The sequence below is a fragment of the Ctenopharyngodon idella genome, chromosome 5, assembly GCF_019924925.1.
Source record: "Ctenopharyngodon idella isolate HZGC_01 chromosome 5, HZGC01, whole genome shotgun sequence".
NCBI lineage: Eukaryota > Metazoa > Chordata > Actinopteri > Cypriniformes > Xenocyprididae > Ctenopharyngodon > Ctenopharyngodon idella.
The window spans coordinates 17,544,460-17,566,050 of record NC_067224.1 but is presented as its reverse complement, the minus strand read 5'-3'; the positions used below and the strand labels follow the sequence as shown (position 1 = coordinate 17,566,050).

The window sequence follows — 21,591 nt, the reverse complement described above, 5'->3', positions numbered from 1 at the left end:
CTTCAACAAGCATAATGTACTGGGAATGTTGCCTTCCAAAGCAACTCCCAGTTTGCTCCTATTGGACAGAGATGACCGGAGTCAAATAGTGCCTTGTTGCTTGAGTAGGAAATAATTCTTAGCAAACTTTTAATCGACATGTTCCCGGGTGCAAGAATTCAGAGTAAATGTTTAGCAGAAGTGAGTTACTTTCGGTCACCAGTGAAGGATCCAGAGAATTGTAGGCAGTAGCTAAAGACTGCAAAGAATCATAAATATGGAGAGAACACTATGACGGAAAATTTGAAAACACTCTGTGCTTGTAGTGGATGACAAAGAATACAGTGTTTGAGCCAAAATGGAGGGGGGAAAAAAACAAAAGAAACTGTTAATTAGGAAGAAAAGGAACCCACAAATTTTGCTTAACCCTTAAAATACCAAAAGACATGGCCCTTGCTTATCAAACATACTCTTCTACTACCTCCTGGCTGTCCGTGACGCTTCCTTTGACCATTCCAGAGTTGGCGTCCTTGTTTGAATCGCCCTGGGAATCACTATCCTTGCTTGTATCCTCCTCTGAGATCTCTCCAATAGACACACTCTGTTCTTTCTATTGCGTTACAAAAATTATTTCCTTTCACTCAGCCTATGAGCTGATTTCCACCGTCCCACCTGGGGACATGATTTCACCCACAGGAATCCCATTTTGCATGTTGTTTTCATTAAGGGCAATATCGGCCTTGGTGTTCTCATTTTCAAAATAGTGAAGCTCACGCTGTTAAAAAAGTCTGTAAAAATAGAGCACAATGTGTATAAATATGAAGGAATTTTCCATAGTTTTTTTTTTTTTTTTTTTTTTTTTACAGGCGTTTTACCTGTATTTTGAATTACACATTGCATTGTGTTGTGTTTTAGGGTTAACAGAAATTTCCTGACAGAAAACTACCAGTACATTTTTCATTTTTCATTTTTTAAAGTGCATAAAAAGCCATAAGTGAACATGTTTCCATGCTCCTGTAATCTTCAACCTTGAATGGTGTGATTTGTTTCTTCTTAAGGCTCTCTTCCAAAAAGAGGCTTTCAGGTGTGTCTCTTACTTTCAAAGTCAGCATGGTGTTTTCACAGGCTGTACGCTTGCTTGTGCTTAAATACCTCAGCGGTGTGAACATTTAATTGGAAAAGCATGACTTCCATAGAAATGTAATTCAATTAGATATTCTACAAGTGTCAAAAAGACTCAGAAACAGTTTTCTTTTTGGTTCAAAATATCACTTTTAGCTTTTTTGATTTTTGCCTCAAAGGCATTCTCTCTCTCTCTCTCTCTCTCTCTCTCTCTCTCTCTCTCTCTTCTGTCTTTTTCTCTCTCTGTACAAAAATACTCAAATCTCTCAAAGTTGAAGCATTGCCAATGACCTGAACAACAAAAGAACTTTAACTAGCTTGTGTTTTTAATCTTCTGAGATAAAATGTGCACACTTTCAATGCTAATTTTTTATTGGTCATGTTTTACAACCGGGTTCCACCTAGATCTTCTTAGAAAGACTAAAGAGAAGAACAAAATGTAAAACACGGAGCTGAAAACACATGCAGTATACAGTATAACATTATGGTGGATCTGTGAAGTAGAAATTATTTAAAAAAACAGTCAAATTGGTTTAATAGGTTAAAAGCCTATAATAGGCGGTAAAATGACAAATTACCCCATGTTTTTCTTGTCTGTAAATATACTAACGCTCAAAAGTTTGGGGTTAGGTAAAATTTTAAATATGTTTTTAAAAGGAGTCTCTCATGCTCACCAAGCCTGCATTTATTTGATCAAAATACAGTAAAACAGCAATATTATTGCAATTTACTTTATTTGGTTTATTATTATTTGGAAAGGGACCATGTACAATATTCAGCATAAATGTTTCCATTTAATACATTGTACCAGATTTAGCCAATGCCTAATTTTAATCTGCAGTCCCTTGGCAGGTCACCATTAACTATAAAAATAATAATTTTCAGTTTGAATATATTTTGAAAAGTAATTTATTCCTGTGATGGCAAAGCTGAATTTTCAGCATCATTGCTCCAGTCATCAGAGTCACATGATCCTTCAGAAGTCATTCTAATATGCTGATTTGCATTTATTAACAATGTTGAAAAAAATTGTGCTGATACATTTTTTTCAGGATTCTGTGATGAATAGAAAGTTCAAAAGAACACCAATTTAACATTATAAATGTCTTTACTGTCATGTTTTATCAATTTAATACATCCGTGCTGAAAGCTTTCATTTTTTTCACAAAAAAAAACAAAACAAAAAAAAAACAGTATACAGCAAATGGTAAGCATATAAACCTGCATCTCTCTCTTTTTGTCCCAGTGGAATTACTAAGACACTTAGACCCTCTTTAGTCCTTACGTCCTTACATCAAACATCCCTCTTTATGCAACTCGCAACTGAACCTTGTCTGTTCCAATTTAAAAAGGTTCCAGTAATTAGTCACCCATCAACCAAATCAATACCGGAATGCTGAATCATCATCCTTAAAATGAACTTCCTCAAAGCCTTCTGGGAAAGAGAGGATGTTTGTGAGTTTGTTTACTTAACACTGATATGTACAAAGACATTCCTCCATTACCTCCCCTCTTAAGGGCTAAGAGGATGATTCAATTATTCAAGCCCTTACTTTGCTTCTTTTTCTCTGCCTGCTATTTTCATTTGGCCTGTGCTGTCCAGCAGGGGCATATACTAGGAGAAACCAGTACAGTATTTTTTTTTTTTTTAATTATTATAATTATTATTTTTTATTATTTATTTATTTTATTATTTTTTTTATAGAAATGTAAGCTATGTTAGTCTTGCAGTTTTGTTCTTTTAAATAAAAAAGTTAAGTTATCTTAAAATTAAATATATGAATACATATCTAATTAAATGTTATTTACATTACAGTAACAGGAAATTTTATTTATTGATAAACTTAATGCAAGATCAAACCAGAGAATTAAAACCAAACTGTGGAGGAAGACAACATTTCTGCATGTGTTTCCAAAGACCAAAAAATGACAACAATAGAATGCAGAAACCAGATAAATGCAGTGTTGTAGGAAACTTAGCACGCCTGCTGCTAGACAATCTACTGTTTCCCAGACAGAGAAAATAAAAGGAAAACCTTTTAAAGATGAACAAGATGCAGACTAACCACTATGTGGCTGGCTAGTTCACCACTTATGAAAAACAGTTCATTTCTTAACATAACGCTGAAAGACATTACAAAGTTTGTCTTGAAGAAATACTGCATAAATCTGACTACATCAATCTGAAATGGATGGATAAGGTTATGAATGTGAATAAAAGGTCAAGAGGTGTAAATCATGAAATTACCATCAGAACTTTTACGCTGAACTTCTGACCATAAGTAACAGAGACCACTGCATATTTATAACAGCAGTTGAACTGATATCCTTGTGGAGAAATTAATTCACATTAAATCTTTACACTATAGTGAAAGTTACATTTACAAGTTACAACAATTACATTGTATATCAATTCAAAATTATCTATCTATCTATCTATCTATCTATCTATCTATCTATCTATCTATCTATCATTGCCATTAATATATATATATTATATAAATATATATATAAACCAGAGGGGGGGGGGGATGTTTTGAAAAGGTTTTTTTTTTTTTTTTTTTTGTCTTTTTTTTTCTTTTGAAAATAAATCACAAACCACAGTGGAGCTATATACTAATTTTTGTTACAGAAACATTTTTACAATAAATATTCTGATTTAACCTTGAGTTTTGAAGTATTAGACAGATTAGATAGTTTCGATATTTGCACCACTATTTACAATGACACTAACAATTCTTAATTTCTAATAGGAATGCAAAATCATGCAAAATCATGCAGTAGTTATTGATTTTTTTTAATAGAAAAAGGAGACACAAACCTCTACATTCAATCGCGTTTGCTCCTATTTATTTTTGATCACAGTGCATATACAAAGGTTTAGTCCCAAAGTGCGCACATTTGGAGAAATACACATTTACCTCATATTTCGTTAAATAAAATAGAACCAGGGCCGTACACTGGGTTTCATAATTACGAGGTCACAAAATGTAGTTTACTAGTCTAGGGGGGTACGGGGGCATGGTCCCCCGAAAAAATTTTGATTTCCTTGGTATAGACGTGCATTTTAAGACGTTTTAAGGCCAACAAATTGGATAACAATTGCTTTGAAACAATGTCAACAAATAGCCTATGCATGCACAGTTTTGAGGCAGCTTTAATCGCATGTTTGATAATTTCATGACTTAATTTACAACAAAAGAAAGGTGGTGCATGCTTGTAGTTTCATTTGCGCTTTATTCAAGCTATAATAAAGTAATGTGCAGCGCGTGCCGCCGCATTTGCGCGTGCAATTCTTGAGTGCGCGCCACAAGCACAGTATAACGGCTGATTGAACAGTCATGTTCATTTTTCTGAGTTTTACTGACATAGCCTGACAACATCTCGTCTGACCGCAGTTCACTGTTGTTCAAGTAAAGCTCCCTCGTCCTCACCTATCTTTTCCGCGCTCATTTGACTTGTGCCTGGCGCTGAGGCGAAGTTGGAATGCGCGTCTGAAAAGTGTCCTGTTTGTTGTGGTCGTAAAGAGACAGTTCTATATAAACGCAGCGTTTTACTTGCAGATGTTTTAAAAAATATTTACAGTGGGTACGGAAAGTATTCAGACCCCCTTAAATTTTTCACTCTTTGTTATGTTGCAGCCATTTGCTAAAATCATTTAAGTTCATTTTTTTTCCTTATTAATGTACACACAGCACCCCATATTGACAGAAAAACACAGAATTGTTGACATTTTTGCAGATTTATTAAAAAAGAAAAACTGAAATATCACATGGTCCTAAGTATTCAGACCCTTTGCTGTGACACTCATATATTTAACTCAGGTGCTATCCATTTCTTCTGATCATCCTTGAGATGGTTCTACACCTTCATTTGAGTCTAGCTGTGTTTGATTATACTGATTGGACTTGATTAGGAAAGCCACACACCTGTCTATATAAGACCTTACAGCTCACAGTGCATGTCAGAGCAAATGAGAATCATGAGGTCAAAGGAATTGCCTGAAGAGCTCAGAGACAGAATTGTGGCAAGGCACAGATCTGGCCAAGGTTACAAAAAAATTTCTGCTGCACTTAAGGTTCCTAAGAGCACAGTGGCCTCCATAATCCTTAAATGGAAGACGTTTGGGACGACCAGAACCCTTCCTAGAGCTGGCTGTCCGGCCAAACTGAGCTATCGGGGGAGAAGAGCCTTGGTGAGAGAGGTAAAGAAGAACCCAAAGATCACTGTGGCTAAGCTCCAGAGATGCAGTCGGGAGATGGGAGAAAGTTGTAGAAAGCCAACCATCACTGCAGCCCTCCACCAGTCAGGGCTTTATGGCAGAGTGGCCCGACGGAAGTCTCTCCTCAGTGCAAGACACATGAAAAAACACCTGAAGGACTCCAAGACAGTGAGAAATAAGATTCTCTGGTCTGATGAGACCAAGATAGAACTTTTTGGCCTTAATTCTAAGCGGTATGTGTGGAGAAAACCAGGCACTGCTCATCACCTGTCCAATACAGTCCCAACAGTGAAGCATGGTGGTGGCAGCATCATGCTGTGGGGGTGTTTTTCAGCTGCAGGGACAGGACGACTGGTTGCAATCGAGGGAAAGATGAATGCGGCCAAGTACAGGGATATCCTGGACGAAAACCTTCTCCAGAGTGCTCAGGACCGCAGACTGGGCCGAAGGTTTACCTTCCAACAAGACAATGACCCTAAGCACACAGCTAAAATAACGAAGGAGTGGCTTCACAACAACCCCGTGACTGTTCTTGAATGGCCCAGCCAGAGCCCTGACTTAAACCCAATTGAGCATCTCTGGAGAGACCTAAAAATGGCTGTCCACCAACGTTTACCATCCAACCTGACAGAACTGGAGAGGAATGGCAGAGGATCCCCAAATCCAGGTGTGAAAAACTTGTTGCATCTTTCCCAAAAAGACTCATGGCTGTATTAGATCAAAAGGGTGCTTCTACTAAATACTGAGCAGAGGGTCTGAATACTTAGGACCATGTGATATTTCAGTTTTTCTTTTTTAATAAATCTGCAAAAATGTCAACAATTCTGTGTTTTTCTGTCAATATGGGGTGCTGTGTGTACATTAATGAGGAAAAAAACTTAAATGATTTTAGCAAATGGCTGCAATATAACAAAGAGTGAAAAATTTAAGGGGGTCTGAATACTTTCCATACCCACTGTATATATATATATATATATATATATATATATATATATATATTATTTTTTAATCGCAATTAATCGCGCACACTTATCGTGAAATTAAGCATACACCATTTATCTATTAACACGTCCATTTTGCCATCATTGCCTATATCTAGCAAAAACCATCAGATTGAAGTGTGATTTTCACAAAACTGTATTTTTCAGCTTTTTTCAAGGTAAATTTAGAAGTCTTTCCAAAAAAGGACACCAAATAACCAAATGATATGATTTCATATAATTCATACATTTAAGTACACCAAAGCACCCATTAAAAAAAAATCACAGCAAAAAAACGTTTCAGAATTCACATTGTATAGTATGTGCAACAGCAAAGAGCTTGTTTACATTTTAGACAAGTCAAGTTGCGATACTGAACAGGACCACATGGAGATGCCAAAAAAAACCTAAACCAACTGCCTTGACCTGCATATATACTAAAGTACACAGCAACATACACAGGACAAATCCAAACATTATCCTGAATGTGTGTGAAAACAAAGTGAACGTACTGAAATGTGTCTGTGCATAAATACAATGTGCGATCAGTACGTCGAGAGCGCTCATAGGCCTACATGATTTGTTTGCCCATCAATATAACGGACTCACACGTGCTTCTGTACATCACCACAATTGTCTTTACTTTGATTGCAATTCTTATCCATCAAAACTTTCATAGCAAGACGCTGGTTTGCTTTATCCAGCCGAGAAACATAGTTTTCATATCATCTGGCCATACAGCGGTAGGATGTTTCGACGTTCCCTTCAGACAGGAACAGCGCGATGCGGGAGGGCTTGCGCTCTTCAGATACAATGACAGAATATGACAGAGAGTTCATGTTTTAAAGCGAAACAGACACTGGAATGAATAATTCTCTCTGTCATCTCTGATATAATCAGCATGGACTTTAAGATCATCTAACTGTGTGACGTAAATTACGTTATGACGCAATTTCACATGCTTCCGTAATTTTTTTTGCATTAAATTATAATTTTTTTTTATTTTTTTGCATTATGCATTAAAAACGCGTTAAGGATTTTGAATTAATCGCGTGCGTTAATGTGGTAACGTTGACAGCCCTAATATATATATTTAAAGATTTTTGAGTCATCAGCACATCTCTATTGCCTTTTCTCACAGTTGTGAATCTGTCAGTTTCAAACCTACCACCTTACAACAAGATAATAACAGTGCTCTAGTTCCTAGTCTGATTAAAACCAAAAAAAAAAAAAAAAAACTACTAAGATGAAGAAATGAGCAAGATGACATTTGGTGTTCTGCTGTAGAGATAATCTAAATGTCCACCGTCTACTGCCTGTTCTGAATGCACAGCATCACCACACCAAACCAACACACACGCCCTCATTTTCCACTCCATTTCTGTGTAATTTAACAATGTTGCCTGGGTTGTAACCCCACAAATACATCTATTAATATTTTTCAGAATCCCTCTTCTCCTGCATAGCAAATACATTCCTAGTGGTGGTCTGATTGTTTGGAAATGCACATAGGCCACTGTGTTGATATACATCTTCAATTCAATTTGGGCTTTGACATTTCAGGTGCCTTTTCTTTACCCCTGGTGCTCAATACTAATATTTACCCAGGCTTGGCACTCCATAGCTCCCGATTGATTCATCTCAATTGCCTGGTGCTGTTTGAAAGAGTCAGAAGTTTCTGTTTTGCCTCTTCCCTTTTTATCCCTCAATCACAAAGACAGTTTTGTGAGGAATCAAAGAGCAGGCACATCACAAGAGTAAACTTATGACACCTACAGTCACAACAGATTTCTGTTTGCTGTGGATCCGTGGATTCAGAGTTCAATTATGTCAAAACAAAAAAAATAAAAAATAACTCAAAACTTATCCTCTCTCTCTTTTTTTCCCTCTTTCTTGCCATGTCTTTTTTTATACCGTGCTGAATTTCTTATTTTCACAATTTTAACATCAAAGAGATATGTTTCACGAATGCCATACAGCTCTTTTATCATTGTGGATCTGTTGTTTCTCTGTAGGGTATTAATTTAAGCCCAATGGAGACTGCAAGTACAGTGTTATAGGACTTAACGGTAATATATGTGATTTCTCTGGAAAAAAAAAAACAGCACATATTCCATCCATCCATCCATCCAATTCAAGAACTGACTTGGAATTTAAAAGTTCTTTTCAATTCAGTTCTGAATAGCTGCATTAATACAGCAGATTCGAATGAAGGAGAGGAGGATTTTCTGTGTATAACGACATGACATTTGATCTGTGAATCATAGCGTATGGACGATTTTTAAAGCTTTACAGTTACATTTACCATTCTTTCATCGCTTGTCCATCTCCTTTTGTGTTCCAATGGATGAAAATTAAAGGGTTAGTGGCAAAAAGAACCACTGGATTAGTCCTATTAACACTGATACACAACATTCAGTTTGGTTTACACATTGTGAAGCATAAGGACTGCTGGCAGCATTTCCCAGAGATATTCTGTCTATCATTGTATGAGCATCAGTGGATCCCTTTCGTTCAGATTTTCTCTCTGGCGCCGTTGTGACTTGTGATGACACGAGGCTCGGTGTGTGATCTACCATCTTGAATGAGTTGCCTGCCAGCCGCCCACCACAGCAACAGCAGCAGTGTGCAGCTCTTCTACTGACCTTCCAGCATACATCAGCAGCCCAACAGACAGTGGCCATCACTAATGCTACAGGCACAGCGGTGCGACAGTTGAATCCATTTCTAACCAGACCTATATAATCTATAAATTGAATTGAAGGCCACCTCAATCTTTGGTGCTTGTGCTAATGAGAAAGAACTGCATGGGAATTAGCTTCTCCTTGTCAAGATTAAAATGGATACAGCCACAAGCACAACATCTGAAAACAGTTTTGATTATTTAACTTTTATTTTGTTTTATTTTATTTTATTTTTTTTTTATATCTGTAAAACATGAGTTTTAAAGGGTTAGTTCACTCAAAAATTAAAATAATGTCATTTATTACTCACCATCATGCCGTTCCACACCCGTAAGACCTTTGTTAATCTTCGGAACGCAAATTAAGATATTTTTGTTGAAATCCGATGGCTCAGTGAGGCCTGCATAGCCAGCTTTGACCTCTCTCAAGATCCATTAATGTACTAAAAACATATTTAAATCAGTTCATGTAAGTACAGTGGTTCAATATTAATATTATAAAGCGACAAGAATATTTTTGATGCGCCAAAAACAACAAAATAACGACTTATATAGTGATGGCCGATTCGACACGCTGATTCATAATGCTCCGAAGCTTCATGAAGCAGTGTTTTGAAATCGGCCATCACTATATAAGTCGTTTTTTTTTTTTTTTCCCACACCAAAAATATTCTCGTCGCTTTATAATATTAATATTGAACCACTGTACTCACATGAACTAATTTAAATATGTTTTTAGTACATTCATGGATCTTGAGAGAGGAAATGTCATTGCTGGCTATACAGGCCTCACTGAGCCATCGGATTTCAACAAAAATATCTTAATTTGTGTTCCGAAGATGAACAAAGGTCTTACGGGTGTGGAACAGCATGAAGGTGAGTAATAAATGACATTATTTTCATTTTTGAGTGAACTAACCCTTTAAGGTTAAAGTATTACCTCAAACTTTAACCTCTGAAACTGGCGCTCCCTGAAACTAAATAAAGTCACTGTAGAAGCATATGAACATGCTCTTAAAATGGATATTTATTATGTGATTTCCATTTAAGATTGTACTTTTTGACTGTAATGTCCTGCTGTGGGTTCTGAACAATGCTTCGATTTATTCCAGTTTGCCATTTCCCGTTTAGCACATCTATATTTCTTCTACTGAAATAACATCCTTTGAAAACTGGATTTTCCACCGGTTACTTTTAATGAAAATATCCTTTGACTAAGCAAAAAAAAAAAAAAAAAAAAAAATCTTAAATGGGTCTTCAGAACTTCATCTCACATCTTTATATCTCTCTGCATGAGGTGAACCAAGAACACATGTTGAGATTCTTCATAAGGATCCCTTAATATTTTGTTGCTTAGAATTTTTCATTCTAATCAGGAATGGCTCCTCGCTGGACATTTGATTATTTTCTTTTCCTCACACTCCCTCTCAACACACACACATGCGCCTTTCCCTCTGTATCCAAAAACCTTATTGAACAGCTAATCTGCTAATCAATTTTCCACAAATATGGAAAGGCATTTACATATTTTACCCTAAATCAAATTTGTCATAGGTTGTCCTGGGCTCACTAAGGTCCTCTCTGTTAGGGAATATAGGCATCAAACCATAAATATTTTGTCCTGGGCCCCATGAATTTTAGCGATGGCCCTGGCTCCATGAATTCACTGGCACTCTATACTGACTAATGGTTGGATGGAGAATAAATGTCTATGAGGAGCTCCTTCTGGAATAAATAAGCTGCCAAATATTGATTTCAAAACTGATGAAAATGATGGATGTTCTCTCAAGAGATGGATTATCTGACTGTGCCATTTTTCACAATAAACTTTCATTCATATCACTGACAACTTTTTGTTAATTTCCATTGGCAACTGTTTTCCTATTTTTTCATGACACAAAACAATATTTTATTTTATTTATTTTTCTAAGTACAGTTATGCCCTTAATTTTACAGTTGTGCCTCATTTTTAATTCCATTTCAGTTACTGATCTTGAGTTTACAAAATAGGGTACAGATATTTATTTATTTATTTTTCAAATCTAAGTATTAAGAAAGAGGTATTAAGATAAAATGAATTTCAAATAAATTAATATAACTGCTACAAGTGTAGTTTTTAATGATGCATTTAATTTTTCCACATGAATTGCCCATGTTAAAGGATTTGTTCACACAAAAATGAAAATTATGTCATTTATTACTCACCCTCATGCCGTTCCACACCCGTAAGACCTATTAAGATATTTTTAATAAAATCCGATGGCTCAGTGAGGCCTGCATTGACAGCAAGATCATTTCCTTTTTCAATGCCCAGAAAGTTACTAAAGACATATTTAAAACATTTCATGTGAGTACAGTGGTTCATCCTTAATATTATAAAATGACGAGAATACTTTTTGTGCACCGAAAATAAATAAATAAATAAATAGCGATTTTATTCAACAATATCTAGTGATGGGCGATTTCAAAACACTGCTTCATGAAGCTTTGAAGCTTTACAAATCTTTTGTTCGAATCAGGCCTCACTGAGCCATCGGATTTTATCAAAAATATCTTAATTTGTGTTCCAAAGATGAACAAAGGTCTTACGGGTGTGGAACGACATGAGGGTGAGTAATAAATTACATAATTTTCATTTTTGGTTGAACTAACCCTTTAACATACACATGTATTATAGCATAGTATTTAATAAATAACATTATACTACAGGGCTTGATTCTGATTGGCTGATGAATGCTCTAAGGTGTGCAGTTTTTTTTTCTCTAGGAAACGCACAGCTAAAGTAGTTCCAGGCAGGTCTTGACTGCATTACAGTTCCATATCAAATTATTTCAGTTATTTCAAATGTCCTTACAGCCTCTGTTTTATGTCGTGGCCACATTGTCACCTTGGGTGTGCATTATTTTCTAATAATTCAATGGCCCATCGTCAATTATTCCTTATTTATTATGGATCAGGGTTGGGGTGGGGAGGGGACTTACTATTTGGGTAAATTGGAAAATTTGGGGAAATTCTTTCTTTCAAATGGAACTAAATAATCAAGATTATGTCTAAGAAGTTCTATTTTCTTATAAGGTTCCTAAATTTTGAAGCCAATTTTGCCCGAGCCTGTTACCAAGACATTGTTCTGAAAGAATATTTTTTACTGGATTTCCTTTGGTACACACTTGTATTGATGATATGCATTGTGAACAGAGCTATCCAAAAATTAGAAATCTTGTAATTATTATTATTATTTTATAATACCAGTACTACTACTAATAATAATTTAATTTGTTTATAGAAAGTACAAAATCAAGCTCTGTTTTAGATTTTTAACAAGTCTAGTTACTCAAAACTTTCAAGCCATTTAAAGCAAAGGCAACTTTGTACAACAGAGATGTAACCATCAATTTACACAGGAACTTTGTCAACATGGGGGTAAATGAAAACATGCAAACATCCTGACAATATGTTCATGTCAGTTGTGTTGAACATGATGAGCAAGCACACAAGTAAATGTCAAAGCAAACTGTGAGAACAGTTTCTCTGTGGGAAAACGCTGCTGCAGACTTCAATTAATGCCTTCAACACTTGAGCCAATAGCAACTGCCTATGATTACACAGAGGAATGTAAATACACTGCAGTATAAAGTTTGGCCTTTTGATTTGACTGTGACAGCTTATCAAGATGACTTGTCATATTCTGAGATCCTTACAGCAGTATGACATGATATTGATATGCTGGGAGCTGCATGCTTTGTCATTTTAAATACTGAGATATCCTGTCATTATAGGCAACTACACATTTCATTGATATTCTGCTCATTCACAGCTATATGCACAAGAGACTTTCTTATGCAAGAACATGCAGTTTGACAATGTGAGCAAAGACAACATGCAAATTCAATCCATTCTTAAATGATTGTCTACACACATGGAAAATTTTACTTGTGATGTATGATGTTTCCCGATATACACTGACCCCCCACCCAAAAAAAATATTTGGACAATTAAGCCATTTTAGAGACATTTCAGAAAGAAAGAAAGAAGAAAACTAAAACAATTAAATGTGACTTATTTGTCCAAATACTCTTTTTGAGCCAGTATGGCTGGCTTTGACTGAATAGATTTATTTGTTTCTTTATTTTATTATTACTGTCAAGAAGTAGTTACATTGTTACAGCATTTCTAACCCAAAGAGAAAGACAGACAGAGAGAGAGTGAGGGGAACCTTAAACTTTCAACATGCAAATGATTTGCAGTGTGCCAGCTTGCCATACATAATAAAGCAAAGAAGGTGGCAGTGATTCAACATGACAAAAAGGTGAAATGAATAGAGCGAGACTGTCAGTCAAATGACTGGGGGAATTTAGCAGCAATCGATTTTAGCAGTGTGGGAAGACATGAGTGAAGGCTTTCTGACAGGGCTTTGGTCAAACTCATTCTAGGTATGTTGTGACATCTTCCTGGGCTTGGTTTGGAAGAGAATTTATTTCTTTTTTAATATGGCTGCCTGTGTTTGTGTGTGCGTGCCATTTATTATGGCTGTCAATTAATAGCATTTTTAATTGGATTAACAGAACAATATCCTGATTAATCAAATTAATCACAATTAATCAAATTCACAAATAATACACAAATTAACAAATAATTTGTGCATGAATTATCTTTATTTGGGTTTTTTTTCTGCAAAAAAAAAAATAGATAATAATAATAATAATATATATATATATATATATATATATATATATATATATATATATATATATATATATATTTTTTTTTTTTTTTTTTTTTTTTTGCAGAAAAAAAAACAAATAAAGATAATTCATGCACAAATTATTTGTTAATTTGTGTATTGTTGTGCTCATGTAAAAAGAAAAAAGAGAAGATAACTGAAAATGGCATCACTATGGCAGATGAAAGCATTCTATTCCATTCTGTTGTGCAGTTTTTAACACAATTATAATTGAAGAATTAATTGTTTTGGTTTTTTCCTCATTAAACTAACAGCCCACAATATTAAACTAACAGCCATCATTAAACTAAAAGCCCACAAATTGTTTAAAAAAAATATATATATATATATATATATATATATATATATATATATATATTGATCATTATTTTGGAAGCTGGTATAAAATTGCTAATGTTTAAAGTAATAACCGTGAAAAGGATGATAGAGGTGTTTGTCTCCATTTAATAAATGTCTTGAGATATCTCAAATAACCCAGAGAAAACTAATATCCCTTTTGATTCATGGTGATAAAGCATATCTATTGTGAACAAATGACATATTCTGTCTCTTGCCATCTCTCTCTCTCTCTCTCTCTCTCTCTCTCAGCAATTCAGTCACACTCCATCCATCTGCATCTTTCTCTTGGTCTCATTGACCATTTATTCAAAAAACAGCAGCAGCAATATAAATGTTTTACATAATGCAGATAAAATGGTGATGAAAGGTGATGAAATACTATTTCATCAAAGCATTTGATCATACCTAAATCAAAGTGTTTCAGTTCTTTTATAGAGCTTATGTTAAAATATTAGCCTGGTACATCAGCATTGACTACTGAATTGAAAAGGAAAGATACATGAAATATGACTCCAGTTTGCATAGTGTGAGATGAGTGTGATGAATGTAAAACCACCCTGTTCACTCCATCACTGTTGCCTTTAATTGCCAAGCATGCCTCGGTCTCTTCCCTCATACACGCAGTTTTTGAGGAAGAAATTGGGTAAGCTAACTTTTGGGAGTGCAAGCAATGGCTGTCAGGTCCCAAAAAGATGCTAAAACATCTCGCCCCCTTTCATTATGTAACAATATTCCAAATCATCTCTTTTCAATAGTTTATGTTTGTTTTATTTCAATTAAATCCCTTTCCGAGGCATGACGCCACACCCACTGTTCCCGTCTCTGTTCACCCTGCCACAATGTGTCTTTTGTGTGTGGGCATAACTGTCTGTTCTCCGCTGTTCTCGCATCCTTCTCCATAGACCCAGTGAAACAGATGCTCTGAACTGTCACAAAATTCACTTAATATAAAGCCCACTGGATGGACTGAGGGAGAAGAAATGGGACAGGGAAGGAAGCATCCATAAAAACACGAACATGAACTTACTGTACTGGCAGTTTCTCCCCATATATTCTCCTGGGCATTCACAGGAATAGTTCGCAACGAGATCTGTGCAGATCCCTCCGTTTCTACAGGGGCTTCTCTCACATTCATTAACATCTGCAGGAAGAAAAAAAAAAATGAAAAAGGAATCATTTATATCAGGCTTAAAGGCAATTACTGGAACATCTCTCATTCAAATTCACTGGTAGAGGCCATTTATTGGGTTTGTATCGTTTGTTATTTGATATTTGTTTCTTTCCTTACAGCTTAGAAGAAAATTCCAGCCATGTAATCAAATTATAGCGATTAAAAATGTTGACTATTGACAATAAAGCAAAAACACCCTCTCGCTAGCAAGTCCTTGATGAATTAAACATGAATAAATACAAAACTGTGTTACATCTGAAACAGACACAAGAAACGGAAACTGAGGCAGAAATATATATATATATATATACAGTCAAACCAAAAGTTATTCAGAGATTTTTGATATTTTTGGTATATTTTTACTAGTGGGTGCAGGACACTATAGTTCATTTATGTAAGTGAGGATAGCAAAATAAAGTAAACTGTGACATATTATACCCAAAAATTCTTCATATAGTGGACTAACAGTAAAATTGATAAGAATTTGGAACCTAAAATTATTCAGACACTTTGACCTGACCATGTTTTGCTTAAGTGTTATCTAACATAATTAAGATTAATTTTTTTCTGACACAGTTTAACTCTGAGATCTTGTCATATTTTATTACCATTTTTTAAACTATAGTGAATAAACTGTATTAATGAATGAAATGTTCGAGGTGTCTGAATACATTTTGGTTTGACTGTATATATATATATATATATAGTTTGTGTTAAGTCAAGTCCATTAAATAATATTAACAGATATGACATTTGATTGGATTGTAATTATGTTTTAGTAAATGTTGGGATTAACATGAACTTAGATTAATAAATGCTTTAGAAGTATTTTCAGTTAAATAAAGTAGTTAACTAATGTTAATAAATGAAACCCTTTGTAGTGCTACCTATATTTCCATACACACACACACACACACACACACACACACACACACCTGATTAAATATTTTACTGAGCAAAATGACAAAATACGATATATATCGTTGGGAGCCCTGCAGGAACAATGTATAGAAGGGGATTGTGGGATTGGGAGATGATCCAAGATGGATTAAACTTGTTTCGCCCACACGTAAGTCCAGGTCCCACACATCTCCGACTGTCTTTTATTATAAAATGATATTCATAAAGTTTACTTAAAAAGGAACAACAGCATTGGAGCATCCTGAAGTTAGGATAAACAATGGTAAAATTAATTCCAATAAGCAATTTGTACCTTTAACATCCTGTTGAAGTGACTGTTCAAGGCAAGAAAATCAATATAAATGTAAATGCCAATGTAAATAAATGTAAAAACCCCACACAACCCCCTTGCTGAACACTGAGCACTGCTTTGTTGGGAATGCAGTCTTTTCTTTTAATAACACATGTTTACACTGACACATGATAAGCTACTAGACCTATACATCAGCCCACATCATGAGCCCCACAGAGTGTTTGAACAGTGAGCTGCAACCTGCTACCGAAGAGAAACTGAAATACACACAGGAAAAGATGATATCAGTTTCAAGACATACTGAGCTCACCAGTGATGGGGGTCATCACTTTAGCATCTACCGCAGCGTGCACACAGAAGTGAGACATTGAAATTCAACCCCATCATCCAGAGGCCTCACCATAAATTAGCCTGATGAAAAGCACACCTCTGTCTTTATTCCTCTGTGGTTAGACTAACAGGATACAGACAGCTGCTTTCTGAAAAAGAACAGTCACAATAGCCGTGTGGTCTAGGGAAACCCTCAACTCTCTAAGACCAAACTGCAGGAGACGAGATTCATGTGAGTCTGGCCAAAGAATAAAGTTAAAGTGTGTAACTTTTTGGATTTTAAAGAGTTCATGACAAACAGAGAAGGTTGTGGCATCACACATTTGTCCAAAAGACCATATACCAAACGTCTTGCGTAGATCCAAACGATTAAACAATCCAAGATTGAAAAAAAAAAAAAATCCAAATAATAATAATAATAAAAAAAAAATCAGGATTATTTGATGAATAGAAAGTTCAAAAGAACAGCATTTATCTGAAATAGAAAGCTTTTGTAACATTATACACTACCTTTCAAAAGTTTGGGGTCAGTAAGAATTTTTATTTGTGTGTGTGTGTGTGTGTGTTTTTTTAAGGAAATAAAGAAATTAATACTTTTATTCAGCAAGGAGGCATTAAATTGATCAAAAGTGACATTTAAAGACATTTATAATGTTACAAATTATTTCGATTTCAAATAAATGCTGTTCTTTTGAACTTACTATTACTGAAAGAATCTTGAAATAAAATTGTACACAACTGTTTTAAACATTGATAATAATAATAAATATTTCTTCAGTAAATCACCATATTAGAACGATTTCTGAAGGATCATGTGACAGAAGACTGGAGTAATGATGCTGAAAATTCAGCTTTGCATCACAGGAATAAATGACATTGTAAATATATATTCAAATAGAAAACAGTTATTTTATATTTTAATAAAATCTCACAATATTATTTATTTATTTTTTCAAATAAATGCAGCCTTGGCGAGCATAAGAGATTTCTTTTAAAAACATTAAAAATCTTACTGATCCCAAACTTTTCAACTGTAGTGTATATAACGGTACATGCATTCGTCCCAAACCGTACGGTACGGACATCACGGTTCGAGGCATGCAATCAGACGACGAATACAGTCAGTCATGGGGTAATACAACACTGTTTGCTAACCAACACAGCAGAAAAAAGACCAGTAGAAGAACAGTGCATATGCGAATGATACGAATACTTGAAAACAAAGTCCACTAAATAGTGCGCACTCGTCAAATGCATCTTTCTGCACTCATGGACAAAGGAGAATACTTTGAAAGGCTTGCGCACTCAACTGCATGCGAAACAGAGCGGAACGCGAAAATTAAGTATAGGAGGGTTGGCTTAAGATTTGAATGTTTAAATATAGTTTAAGTGGAGCAAACTGTAACACTTCTAATGCACACGTTTTATTTTTCATTATTCTATTTATTTTGTACTTTTATAACACAAGATGCTTTTCAGTTTTGTAGCTGATTGTGATCAAAATATGAATATGAAAAAATATGACCTATGCAAGAGTGCATTATGTTTACTGCTTAGTGCTTAATACACCATAGGAGGCTGTACTGTACCAACTAGGGGACAAAATGCCACTACATGAAACAAACTTTGCACTACTGTCTGCTCAAAATAAAAATCTCACTATTAACTAGTTGCTTATTAGCACGCATAATACTAAGATATTGGCTGTTACTTGTAACGCAGATATTAATGCCTTATTCTTCATGACCATATTCTACATAATCCTACCCAATATCTAAATTTAACAACTACTAATTATTAATAAGCAGTATTTATTGAAGCAAGAGTCATAGTTAATAGTTAGTTAATAGTGAGAATTGGACCCGAAACTAAAGTGTGACCATTTTTCCTATTGTACCGAAATCGTACGAAATCGTGATCCCAAAACCAAGGTACGTACAGAACTGTGACTTCTGTGTATCGCTACACCCCTAATACATATATATGATCTGGTGACTCTTTAGCTTTTGTGGCCTCATGGGATTATCCACTTGACATTGACAATGGTTTTATACTGCATGTGCATACTGTCACACTTTATATGTGCATTATATTTCCCCTTGCACTTATCTATAGATAATATCTGTTTATACATCACTTGTCTGTGTTTTGGGTATTTATATACAGTGTGTATACTCTTTATTTTTACATATTTTGTTTTTGACAAACACACACATGTTGGGTGTTGGGATTTCATATAAGAACTTTCCATAGACATAATGGTTTTTATTCTGTACAAACTATATATTCTATCCCCTAACCCTACCCCTAAACACAACCCTCACAAAAAAAAAAAAAAAAAAAAAAAAAAAAATCTGCATTTTTACATTTTCCCAAAAAACATCATCTAGTATGATTTATAAGCTGTTATTTGTTTTCAGGTTTTACTATCCTTGCGAGGACAAAATCGCAAGGTTTAACCGAACACACACAAATCTCAAAAGCAGAAAATGTTACAAGCAGCCATCACAGAGCTGAAGGACTTAGCTTTGATGTTCGGAGGATAAGCTTCCATTCAACAGCAGCCTTGATTTGCTTAACTTATCTGGCCTTAATAAATCAAAGACTTAAAATCCTGCTGGTATTTTCAGACACTGAATGCATATGTAAAATGAATCCCTAAATCCCTATATATTTTCCTGATCTAGGTTTGGCTTGAGATTTATACATATCTTTCCAACAAAGTCAGTGCCAATGCTCATGTAACATACATGAACTTCATTTGTGCTCCTATTAATTATAATTTTAGTAATGCCAGCAAATGGTTAGCCTTCAAAACATAAAAAGTGTGTGCAGTAGATCTGACTTGTAGGTTTCACACTTGATGTGCATATTTTTGTTTATCTGAAACAAACTCTGCACCACTTGTGATGGAACACAAAATGCACAACAATTACTTCACTACTTCACACATCTTAATGACCATGCAACTTCAAATTAGAAAACTATGCTCTAAGCACTCCTCTCCGAACACGTGCTTTATTAGCATGGGTGCACAAACAAGCCCTTGTCAGACATAGTGCCATCGTCCTAGCAGGAGATTGTCACAATCACGAGGATTATGTTTTAATTAATTCAAGTGAGAGAGGCTTAACGCTCTCATTAACGATCATTAACTTGACAAACAAAGACCTGAGAGCACACTGCTGACAACGACAAGGGTAAATTATCATTAAGTTAATAGCTACTTCAAAATCAAAATTAGGTGCTAATGTTTACTTTTATATTTCACAAATTTGCTGATTCGTTAAAGGGGTCATATCATGAGGAATCACATTTTCCTTAATCTTTATAGATAAGAGTTCAGCCTACTATAAAAACATACTATTACTCAAAGAACTCAAAATTTGTTTCGCAAGAAAAAAAGAGCATTCTCGTTCTGAAATCCTTGGCTTTCTGACATCATAAACACAAAACATGAACATATAACTACGCACATCAACACTGACTATTTGTTGAGCTAATCCACTAAATGGTGCGTCGTGACCCAAAAGTGGGTCGCAAGTCCTTTTTGAGTGGGCTGCTGAGTGGCCCACAACAACAACATTTTTTTTTTTTTTTTCCTGATGCAAGACTTTTATTTTGAAAGACATGCATGATAGCTGTTGACTGTTCTGCAAAGACTTTGGCCCCATTCTCCAGCCCCATTCTCCAGTAACAGCAGATTATCAGTGAATCCCAGCTGTTTCCGATAAAAGTGTATAAAACTATCCAGTGTAAAATTATCACTGCAGAGGCGAGTGTTGGTAGAGATCCTCAGCTCTCCATCAAGGTGGCTCTTCATAAAATTAATGCACCTCTTCTTGAAATAATAATTTTTAGGAAATTTAAATAAGGACACCGATCTGTTTTGTAAATTATCGCAACCAGGTAATACTCATTTCCATGACAAAGGCACAGCTAGCTAGTAAACTGTAGGCTGTTGTAACTAATGGTACTGACAGTAACTCGCAATTGAGCGAGCGAACTGATGCAAATGTGCTCTAGTTATAATGTTAGGGGAGGGGCCATGCTCAGTGGCTCCAGTGCATCATCGAGCCATGATTTTAGGCCTGCCCAAAAATCCAGAAATGCGGTCTAACTCCACAATTCAGTACTACACAGTTCACAGTCTTTGTAATGTGTTTCAGCAATACATTTCTAACATTTATAATGTGTTTAGAAACAAATCTCAGAATTGCCTTTACAGGGACTTAAAAATAAATTTGCTTGGTTCAAATTCCTAAAAAATTGGTTCACAGCTTAATGACCATGGGAAAATGTGGTTCCTATGGCCAAACCAATTAGTAACAGTAACACAAGGAGTAGCGCTTGTGTAGCACCTTCTGCTCTGCGTAGTCTTCTGAGGAAACCTAAACAAGTAGATGAAGTTTAATTTGAAGTTTTAATTTCTGATAATTCTAGTCTGATTTCAGAGCCTTTTGTTTTATGATCCTGTCATAAAATAACAGTTTAACCCTTAAACAAGCAAGACTGGAAAATGATTAGCAAAAAATCATTTCATGTCACTTTTAATATCATCTGGACTTAAGTAAAACATAACCAAAAGAATTTTTGAAATATTTGATGTAGTTTGGATTTTATGGGTTGTAACTCCCAGTTCACGTTGCCTGTTTAGGGTATATATATAAAAAAGGATTATCCACAGTATTGACAATGAATGGTGTTGCAAGGTAAACTGGCCTCCCTGTACTGGTCATTGCATTATTGCGAATTCCAAGGTGATGAGTGAGGGGACGGTAGTGGGTGGTGGGAGGGCCAGTAGAAATCTC

At 35.3% G+C, this 21,591-nt stretch overlaps 2 protein-coding genes across 4 annotated transcripts in view; both read right to left on the bottom strand.

Moving 5' to 3' along the window:
• Positions 1–21,591, bottom strand: part of poc5 (POC5 centriolar protein homolog (Chlamydomonas)) — a 703,663-nt gene that overhangs the window by 482,191 nt on the left and 199,881 nt on the right. The gene's annotated exons all lie outside the window — the stretch shown is intronic.
• edil3a (EGF-like repeats and discoidin I-like domains 3a) overlaps positions 1–21,591 on the bottom strand; it is a 193,161-nt gene that overhangs the window by 63,054 nt on the left and 108,516 nt on the right. For all 3 annotated transcript variants that reach the window (XM_051893456.1, XM_051893455.1, XM_051893457.1), the window contains one exon: positions 15,094–15,207. In XM_051893456.1, coding sequence (XP_051749416.1) covers positions 15,094–15,207 — 114 coding nt within the window. The remainder of the gene's footprint in view (positions 1–15,093; positions 15,208–21,591) is intronic.